General features: G+C 39.7%; 1 protein-coding gene across 4 annotated transcripts in view; it reads right to left on the bottom strand.

The window, feature by feature from the left end:
• The window catches only part of SLC31A1 (solute carrier family 31 member 1), a 29,861-nt gene that overhangs the window by 4,033 nt on the left and 14,696 nt on the right, over positions 1-11,132 (bottom strand). For all 4 annotated transcript variants that reach the window (XM_081150661.1, XM_081150659.1, XM_081150658.1 and 1 more), the window contains 3 exons: positions 2,074-2,236; positions 1,512-1,584; positions 384-552 (listed from right to left, as the gene is read on the bottom strand). In XM_081150661.1, the coding sequence (XP_081006787.1) occupies positions 384-552; positions 1,512-1,584; positions 2,074-2,202 (371 nt within the window). In that variant the 5' untranslated portion in view covers positions 2,203-2,236. The remainder of the gene's footprint in view (positions 1-383; positions 553-1,511; positions 1,585-2,073; positions 2,237-11,132) is intronic.

The following is an 11,132-nucleotide window of genomic DNA, read 5'->3' as shown; positions in this document are numbered from 1 at the left end:
CAAACTGAGACTAGTGCTGGGTAGGTACAACTTTTTAGCAAAAGGAATCACATGGGTTCTGCCATCCTTCTATACTTTCACCTGAATTTCTTTCCTTGTTTATTATGTAGGCAAATATTTTACAATATGGATTCCTTACCTTCTTCCCAAGTGACTGATACATACAATTCAGAACAAACACTCATGTTTGCAGAAGGGTTCCTATCATTCCTCCTTTGGCCTGCTCATGACCCACAACCACAAGCCTCCAAGGACAGTTTTGATCAAGGTCAAATAGAATCACTAACTCAAGAATGGGGCTGCTGCAAATAAAATAGTTGCTTTGCTGCTTAGCTAGCCCAGCTCTCCAGAACTTCTATCTGGATCTGGTTCAATCTTCTTACCCAACAGTTTTGTGTGTCTCCATAAGGATGGTTCCATTTGGTCCTGGGACGGGCATGGAATTGTAGCGAATGCTGACTTGTGACTTGCGCAGCAGGCTCTCTCGGGCTATCTTGAGCCCTTCATAGAACATTGCTAGTAAAAACACTCCCACAAAAGCTCCAGCCATTTCTAGGTAGGGAGAGAAAAGGTGGTGGTACTGTCAAACTTTGCAAGATCATTAGCTGGTGTGCTATCCATGCTAGAAAGACCACAAAGAAAAGGTGCTACTCTCAGTTTCTGAATACATTATGCAAACAGGGAGTAAAACAACTTATTTGTAAGTGCTGACTCTATTTCTTGAATTGGCATTTCAATTCTTTCACAATGGGAAGCATTGGTAATGCTAGGACTGTATTCAAACTTCTGATTTAACACACTACCTCAATTAAATACTCCCCTCCTTCCCAGAACAAATTGATTTTGTTCCAAAGATATAACTAACTGCACCTAAAGCAGTCCAACTGACTATTCAGCTTGTGTCATTTGAACGTAAGGCACACCAACTCAACATTGTAGACACAAAGAAAGGGGTGATTAGTTACCTAAAATCTAGGACTGACACTAAGATGGGCCATGCCATGAATCGGAAATGATATAGAGCACAGTTGGTATACTAGCAAGAACACTGGACTAGGCAGGTCTAGAAGGTCCGGCCCGTGTCCTAGCTCTGATCTACTAATTCTATGTGATTTAAGGCTAAGCATTTCATTATTTGAAGCTTAATTTATCTGTAAAATGGCAGCAATGCACTAGGTCAATAGCTTTTAACCTAGAGTTATCTTGTGGTATTTATAGATAAAGTGCTTCTGAAGTCATTTTTCTTTGACTATAGTCTTATGTGCACGACCAACAACTTACCAAACACCTGGAAAGGATGAAAGGAGCTGGAATGCAAAAGGCTCCTCTCTGGTATCTAAATTAGTTTTTCAGAAACTCTAAAGTAAGCCTTGTGTATCCTTACTAGGAAGCAACATGGTTATGGATCATAACCAGAATGATTCAGTAATACAACAGAAAGAGATGCTGGGTTTCCAGATTCTTTGTCAGTTTCTCACATGACTGTCACCTACAAACACCTGATGGCTTACCTCCAGCTGTATTGATCACCAAGCCAGAAAACAATAATTCCACATTCTTAAAGCCAAAGTAGAAGGTCATTTGCTGTCAGAAAACCAAAACAAGTCAATTAGATGATTGGAGATTCTAAATGAGACTTCGAAGTAAACAAACTTAGAACACTTAAAAGTTGCAGGTCTGGATAATATTCACTGCAGTGGGAGGCTTTCTCCCTCATGTTAGCATTATTACACAGGCATCCTCCACAAGTGCTCTCCTTTGTCCCCCCATCTACTTTTGTCTTCTCTTTTCTACACAAAACATAAACACCAGAACTTAATTCAGAAGAGAGTCAATTTTGAAAGAAAGGAATGCAGAAGAAAGGACCCTGGAAATAGTTTCTGGGGTGGGTGGCTCTGTGATTAACTTGCTATAGGATCTTGGGAAAATCACTTGACTTCCCTGGGTCTGCCTTACTTTCTCCTCATCATTGGTAAACTAAACTTTAGGTGACAACCTTCCAGCCTTAAAATTCAATGATTTCCATGACCCAAGTGTGTGCGAGGGGCCCGGCGGCCTCCCCCCGGCACTCACCATCATCATCATGCTGCTGTCCGCCCCCCCGTGCAGGTGGGAGGCCGAAGTGGCCGCGTGATGGTGAGGCGGCGGCACGGTACTGTTGTGGTCCACAGGGTTCATCCCCATATGGTGGGAATGGCTCATTTTTCCAGGAGAAGTTGAGAGTCAGCAGAAGATTCTAAGAAAAAGGATTATATATAATAACTTAAGGATACAGACATCTTGATTCTTGATAAATACTTAGGTCTATGCGGGATTTCATCCAGTAAATGAATGCTCTTCTAGCATCTTTACTCAGAAATTTTTTTTTTATAACCTAGAGACAGAAGTAACTGTCCTCATAGGGATCATCTTTGGAGAATGTGGCAGAAGGGATTTGTACCTCGGGTTTCAGAAACCTAACCCTTATTTTGCAGAATCATTCCTTGAATAGATATGTTCAAATTTAAGTATGAGATAAGAAGAAATGTAGTTTCTTTGGGTGGCAGGAAACAGACAATTTTTGTAATAATGGACAAAGTGATGCCATTAATGAAATTTAACTGCTCTTGGGCTTTCTAATCATAAATGTCAGTAGATAAAAAGCAAGCACCTCAGATAATTCACCTAATTGGATGGCCTGTGTTCGATCAGGACATTAAAAACACATTTTTATATGTAGGACAACCAGCCTTCAGCTAATTTAAATTTGAAGAAAAGGTCTACTGCTGCCCTAGGCAAGCAGTGTGCTCAGAATTTAGATACAATTTCAATCCTAGCCAGGCATTAGAATTAAGAACACTGAAAACAAGGTATAAATTGGCTATTCTATATTAAATTAAGTCTTGACAATGGCATATTCAGCCTTGTATCTTTACTACCACATCACTGCTTTACTGTAATAGTCCATCTGGGACATAAACCAAGGAACAAAAACTCCTGCAGCTGGGGTGGGGGTGGGGAGTGGGAAGCTGGAACTTGAGGAGGGCAGAGACGGGGTGTTGATGGATTCTCTTGTTGTGTCCCTCAATTCCAACTGGTGGAGGAAAGAGTGCATTAGAAATTCCAAGTGGGTAGTCATGTTCATGAGCCTGAACATGCCTCTCATTATTCATTCAATCAATAAATATTTACAAAGCTCCTACTATGTGCCAAATTCTGAGCTAAGTGCTAGTAATTTAACAGTGAGTAAGACCAACAAGGCACCTGAAAGAGAAACAAGCGAATAGAACAATTTCATGGTGTGATTAGTGCTATGAAGGAAATAAACAGGGTAATATGACAGCATTACTAAGAGGCAAAGAAAAGGTATACTTTTTTTTTATTAATCTCTTAAAACTTTTATTGGCCTCCTGACCCCCAAGGGGTGCCCCACTTCTGCTTCACACCTCAGAACTTTGGTGTCGTTGACCTTAGACACCACTTTGCCGTCCACAATCCTGCCGGTGGTGGTCTTTGGGAGGGACTGCATGGAGTTGCAATTGTCCAGGGCATCACCAAGATTAAAGTCCTCCCCTTTCAGCAGGCAGAGGTAGCCATCTCAGCCTCCAGCTGGACCCTGATGTTCAGCAGGACCTGACTCGTGGGCCTGCGGCTGCCCCTCCTCCCTGATCTGGCCTAGCTCTAATTCCAGGTGCAGCAGGATCCCATTGGGCTGCTCCATCTGCATGGCATAGCACGTCTCCACCTCCCCCAGGCTGTTCTCTAAACTGGCCTGCAGATTTCTCATTGAGTCCAGGTCGATGTGCCATATGTATTTGGGTAACTCATCTCCTAAAGCAATCAAACATACCTAACCCATTCTCTTTAGAAGAGAAATTTTTACAAGAGGTAAACTGGCAGTTGGTTTAGTGTCAGTCAGTTTCCTTTGATAGCTCTAATCTAAGAAGATCCAAGTTTAGCTTTTCCAGAGTAAGAATGGGCACTGAAGTAGGAACAAATCAAAGCACAGCAATACAGCAATACTGTCTGCTGTCTCCATCTGTAACCTGAAAAAAATTTAATCTGAAGAAAATGGTTTAATCATGAGCTCTGCTGTTTTGTCTTTGGTTTATTCAAGTTTCTCTAAACTCCGCAGCCAACTTCAGCTACTCGCCCCTCAAGAACCGGGTTCTCTAATTTAGCTCCACCCCACCGTCGCTAAGAACTGGGCTCAAGGTCCACAAAGTAGTTGTACTACTTTGAAATCAAAGTAGTTTGATGAAATCAAATGTTTTGATTTGTAAAGCAATTACAGTGAATGGAACTTGTGGAAGAGTAATGATGAGTGGAACCTGAAGAAAGTTTGTTTACTGATTCACTGGATTTCTGGTTTTAGTTAAATCTATGTGCATATTTTAATTCCTGGCTAACATTCCTGTTCCTTTTTTTTTTTTTTAATCCTCACCTGAGGATATTTTTCCCATTGCTTTTCAGAGAGAGTGGAAGGGAAAGAGAGAGAGAGAAACACTGATGTGAGAGAGACACATTGACTGGTCGCCTCCCATATGCACACCAACTGGGGATCGAACTGGGAATGGACGGCGACCTTTCACTGTACTGGACTACGTTCCACCCAACTGAGCCACCCAGTCAGGGCAACACTCCTGTTCTTGTTTAAAACCTCCACTGCTCACTTTTCTTCTATCTTTATTTCTCTACTTCATCAAATTCACAGATTAATTTCTGCAAGAATACTAACAAAAAAATCCCGAATATATAATTCAAGGATAGAACTGAAAAACAATAATAACAAAAAATCTTAGGATGCCTAATTTCCAATCTATGACAAAATCCACCTACAATATTTTATTTACCAAGTTTTCATAACGAGGTGGAAGGATTCTGAATACTGTATTTCCATTTCCATTTTTGCTCATTCAGGCAAACTAGTTTTCTCTAACAGAATCCAAGGGGGACATTTATCTTCAGTCGGGCACTTGAAGTTGGCTATATGCCAACTTGTTTCTATTGCCCTTAATACTATTAGATATGGGAAATGGAATGGCACATTTGACAGTGAATGTCATAACAGCTTTGCATTTCTGTCTGCTTTCTCCTTTCTCCCACTTAATAAGTATGGTGCAGTATTTATACAAATAGTTTTCAAAGCTTCCTTGTATTCAGGGGTCTAATTCTTTCTCAGTCTACTTCTGAGGATCATCAAAAAAGAAGTTTACTCCATTGCTGCCCACCCCTCCCCCCCAAAAAAGACACATTATAACACTTAGAGGGCCAGATTCTTTGTAAAATCTAGCATCTCTAGCAAAGTAAACATGAATTTATGGACAGAAGTTAGGAAATGAGCGAGAAAGTTAAATTCTGCTTGCCTATTCTGAATCTTAGCACTGTCCTTACTTCTAATAGGTTTAGTTTAAACTTCAAATTCTCTTTTCTTTTCCTGGTATTGCACAATGATGGATAAGAAACAATAATCCACAGGGTCTATGGAGATTATACTGCACAACATGGCCTCTCTTCTCCAGTCTAGACGGACGTAATCTGGAGCTTCAGACAATTCTTTTGGAGACTACAGTCTTTCCCGACTTTCACGATAAGGAAGATAAGGAAGTTTTTATTCTTAAAACGATTAGGGTCATGTTCCTTTTTAGATTTGTAAAAACATTAAACAAAGAGAAATCTATCTAGTTGGGCTTCTGTTTTGTGCAGTCATTATTTATGATTGGTGACATAAACTTTTGGCAAGCGCAGATATGGGAAATTCAAGGTCAAAGATAGTAAACTACCATAAACAGGGATTGATGCTTATGGACTATGTTCACATGACCAAGCTACCAGTTTAAATGGAATAATTCTGCCTTTTGATGACCTATGTCGGACCATATTCTGAGAAGTGGCTCTGGCTTTGTTTCAAGTGCCCCTATAAGTGCATTTTACAATTCTCTTGATAGCTTTATGAGTTCCACACTTATGTTTCCTTTTGGCGGGGAGGAGGTAAAGGAGATGTAGGAAAAAAGGGGAGATCTTGATATAATGCAATAATAAAAAGGGCTGAGGTGTCTCTCCTTAACTTGGCATTCTGGGCTAATATACTGGAGTTGTTGAGAAGAAATCATAGTAGCTCCCAGTAAGTGGGAGCAGGAGATACAATTTGATGAATAGATTGGGGGAAGACCTTCCCCTTGAAGGCTGTGTTGTTCCACTCATTCCCTAGGCCAGGGGCGGGGAACATCTGGCCTGCAGGCTGTGTCGGGAGTATATGCCCGTCGAAATCATTTGGCCCTGCCAAGGCAACCGCAGCGGGCCTCGAAATTCAATAAATCTGGGTGCCTTTTTCATAGCTAATTTTTAAGTTGATAATTTTGTATGGCCCATGAATGATGTTATAAATATCCAAATGGCCCTTCCCGAAAAATGGTTCCCCACCCCTGCCCTAGGCCCTGGCCTCACGTTCCTATTCCAAACTGACTGGCCTGTTTGGCTCAGTGCTTAGAGCCTCAGCCCATGTACCAAAGGGTTGCAGGTTTGATTTCCCAGCCATGGGCACATACTTGGGTTGCAGGTTTGATCCCAGGCCCTGGTTGGGGTGCGTGCAGGAAGCAACCAATCGATACGTCTCTCTCACATCAATCATCTCTCTCTCTCTCTCCTGGCCACCCTCTCTCCCTCCCACTCTCTCTAAAAATCAATGGAAAACACATCTTTAGGTGAGAATTAAAACAAAACAAAACAAACCCCCTGCTCCCACACACTGACTGGTAGAAATGTGACTGACTGGTAGAAACTCTATGGATATAACCATGTAATAACCCTTTGGATATTTTAGCAGCCTTTCCTTGGCCTGTGTCCATCTTGAGGTGCAGTGATCACAAGGATGCTTAATTTTACCAATTTCATTCATAAAAGGTATTAGTAATCAAAGTCTACACAGGCTCTCGGCCAGAACTGGCAAAAACTTAGGATTCCAAAAGTTCTATCATATCAATGCACTAAAAACAGTAAGTAAAATGATGCAGTGGAAATAGAGAGAAAATAGGTCAGGTCAATAAGACAAAAAACCATAAAAGACCTGAAAGTTGTGCGTGCGCGTATGCATGCGCAAACACACACACTTCCTCCCAGATTCAGTCTATCAGGTAATGGGAGTTAGGGTACTTGCTACAATAGTAGGTTTATAAAGACAGTCAGAACTCAAGACAAAAAAAACTTAGATTTTATCCTTTAAAAAATTCTTCAATAAACAAAGGCTACTGTTTTCCCTTTTAACTTTTTGCCTTTGTTGATAATAAAAATAACTGCAAGGGATCATCTACAACAAATTCTTGCCGCTTTTCTTCCTGGTAATGGTTGGGCTAAGATAAGAAAGATACTGATAGAACTGGCAAGAAATTAATTTAGTGATTATTTGAAGGTTTCAATATTATTTTCTCTTTCTTTACCATAAACCAAAATGAGCTCTACTACTTCAGGTCATCTGCACAGGATTCCCTGAAAGGACCGTTCATGGAAGAAACCAAACTATGGCACAGTCTGCATACTCAGCAGAGTCTAAGTGGCTGCATTACTCATTCACCAGAGTAATGGACTGCATCAAAAGTAACCGACTTCCAGAGACATAAAGGGGAAAACTACTTCAAACAATTACACTTAAAACTTAGCCTTCATTTATGAGTGGCCAGTGCTCTAGGCAAACAAGAAATGCTGCATGGACTGACACGTTTTTAGAAGAATAAAAGAGCAGCTATGAATTAGTGGGAGTGGCTCTTTTACTCAAAAATTCTTGGTTAAGAATATCTATTTTAGTAAAAAGGATGATAACTTAGGAGCTGCCCTCAGAATATTATTCTGATAATCTATGGAAGGCAGAAAGCACACCTGTGATTAAATTCTAATCAACACTGTTTCCAGATGCTGGTTCAAGGTCACCTCCTTCTATCATAAATTTCATCTTCCCACATGTCCACTCCACCCTAATCTGCTCAGGCTGAGCAAAGAAGATGAGAAACTTGTTGGGGCAAGACAGATCCCAGAGGAACTGACTCCAAGGAGAATTATACAGCCATGGAGGGCTATCATTTTCAAGAGGAAGCATGCTAAAGACAAACTTAATTTTTTTTAAGTGTGCATTGTCCAATTTCTAGATCACCTATGCCTTCTGGGCAAACATGAATGGACCATACTATTCCCATACAAACAACGAAACATAAAGGACAGAGAACTAGTTTAACTGTGAAGGAGATGCAGGCGATACAAGTATATTGGGCAAGCCATTTTATGTTAGAGCTTCATTTTCCTTAACTATATAAAATGATTAATAAAGTTCCACCCAGAGCTAAAACTTAATTCTACTTTTTTTTTTCTTTTCAGTTTAGTTTCTAGAACAGAATGTTTCTATCCCTGTCTTTACTGTTGGATTGTAAATTCCATGAGGACCCTGTCATATTTATCTACGAATCTCCTGCACTTTCTAATACCCTATGCATAGTAATAGATTACAATAGCTGTTTGCTGAAGTGTTACTTTTCTCTGCATTTCTCCTTTGGCAATTTAGACATAAAAACGGAAATTAATTCCTTAATCTGCTAATGACAACTGGGCAAACCTTAGTGAGTTGAAATGCTATATAATAATATTTGATAGATGTGATTAGAAATTCCATAGCTCTATATCAAGAAGTAGTTCATATAGAAGCAACATAGACAAATTGGACTTTAAAAAAAGTTGGAAGGGTATTTTAATACAAATTCATCTAGTTCTACCTATTCACTTCACAGAAACCTAGAGTATGAAATCACAAAGAGCTTGGGAGAATCTAGCATTTACATTTTTTGGCCTAATTTGCCTTTATAAATACTTTTGTCAAATATTTGTTTTGTCACAAATGTGAAGAAACAGTAAACTAAACTCTAAAAGTAGAAGGAAGAGAATACACTGTCTGCTATTGACCTTTAAATGGTCTGACCTTTAAATGCCAAATCCAGATCCTTTATAGAAATTAAGTTTCTGGGGCATTAAACCTTGATAAGTGCCACACAGAAGGACAGTAGAAAAAACTGAGTAAACTGTAAGATCAGATTAACTTAAAAATGTTTTTATTCTGGACATCTACCAAATGAATAATTGCATGGAACCTGAACAAATAACATGGTATGAATCATGTAAATCCAATTCTATTATCTTATTTTTTCCTCACAGTATCTCTTCTTGGTTTAGAGGAACCAAGGAGCAGAGATCTTAAGCAACCTGTTCAATGTTATACTAGAAAGCTGTGGAGGTACCCAGTCTAGAACCTAGGTATCCTCATTCCCAGCCCAAGGCTTATTCTTTATTAAACCTGCCTTACTGTCAACCCAATGTCACAACTTCGTATCCATAAATGCCACCATGTTGGTCACTTTTCTTAATCCCAAGTAGTAAATTAGAAGATTCACCCAGACTGTCTCTGGTTTTTACCATCAGCAGCTCTATTATAAACATGGATTTTCCTAACAGTAGCCCTGCCCTTTGTTCATCCTATATGATACATCAATGACAAATCAGTCTCCCTACAGCATGCTCTACTTATCTGCTCAAAAAATTCCACTGCCTACTAACTTCCCATTGTCTAGTAACCTCCTTATTCTGCAAGCACAGGTCTCTAAAAGAAAGGTCCCAACCTACCTTTCTGCCCACACGTACTTAGTGTTCCAGCCAAATCGGTCCAAAAGTTTCTCCTGTTCCTAGGACATACCCCACACTTCTCTTCTGGTATCTTGGCTCACTCTCTTCATTCTCGAATGCCCATCCTTACAATCTCAAATGCAACAAATCCTCTTCATCTTCCAAGGTCTAGTTAAGACCTCTGAACATTCAGATCACTTTTGGCCTTTCCTAATAACTCCAACTGGGACTAGTCTCACAAAATACCCTGAAATGTTTTTTGATCTTTTCAATCTGTGCTTATTTCTGTCATCATGCTGGTAGAACAGTATTGAGAAAAGGTTGGAGAGACAGTTGAATGGAGGTATTTATCCAAAATTCCTTCTCAATCAACTGCAGACATTTAATGAGCTCCTCTTGGATTCTTCTCCTTCTTGACCCACTAAGGAGAGAAGTCTGGCTCCAATAATTAGACCTGAAAAGAGATGGATGAGCCATTTCTTCATCTATATGCCAACCACTTGAAATGGAAACCTGAGTGCCCTATCTCTTATTTGTGGAACGTGGAAATCTCACTAAGAATTGGAAGGACTTTAGAAGTCATTGCATGGAGCTCCTCAGTAATATACAAATTCTTAATAACTGTTCAAACACCCCTAGGGATTTTTCAGGCTAGTGTGTTGCTTCCCTCCAGAAATATGTACCAGGAAGCAAACACTCTCTTTCCAGCCAAGCCAAGAACAGGGATCTGAATCTTGCTATTTGATGGTGATGATGTTGAAAATAGAACCAGTACTCCAAGCTAAACTAGTATTTGTACTCCAGATACTATTTGCATGTGTTTCTCAAGCTGTAATCTGCATTTTAGGCTGTACTCCCAGAAACTAATTTGTCTGCAAAGAGAAACTGAACCACTTCACATCCAGCTTCTGATATTGATACACTTATTTCATGCTATCTGGCATTTATGTCTCTATCCATTACAGACTTACTTTTCCAACCTTACCTCAATCAAATCCTCTTCACATTCAAATATTCCACTGAAACAGATCTACTCACTTTTCCTGAATAAATTTACCACTTTGACACCTGTATGCCTCTCTGGCTTGTGTCATTCCCTGTAATTCCTTCCCCTCCCACCCACTCCCCACTTTCCATATATGTGCAAATCCTGCCATTAGTTATTCAACACTGATCATGTACTTAAAATGTGTCAGAATTAGGATAAGGTTAAAACATGGCCCTTGTTCTTTTGAGTTTATAGTCTAGCTCCTTTAAGGCTTGGTTAAAATGCTATCTTTTCCATGAGTTTTCCTTGAATTATTGACAGAAGAAATCTCTTTTCTGAATTTCCCTAGCAATCTTCTCTTATGGAAATTCTGACTTAGTTCTTAAAATACAAGATAAAAAGTACCACAGATACACAGCAAGTTCCTCGAGGGCAATAACTAATTTCTACCTCATTACTACATCTGGAAGAATACTCAAATATTCATTCATTCAAAAAAGGATTTAAT

Source organism: Miniopterus schreibersii, assembly GCF_964146895.1.
Source record: "Miniopterus schreibersii genome assembly, chromosome: 11".
NCBI lineage: Eukaryota > Metazoa > Chordata > Mammalia > Chiroptera > Miniopteridae > Miniopterus > Miniopterus schreibersii.
Note: the sequence above shows the minus strand (reverse complement) of the source record. Positions and strands in the feature narration are given on the sequence as shown.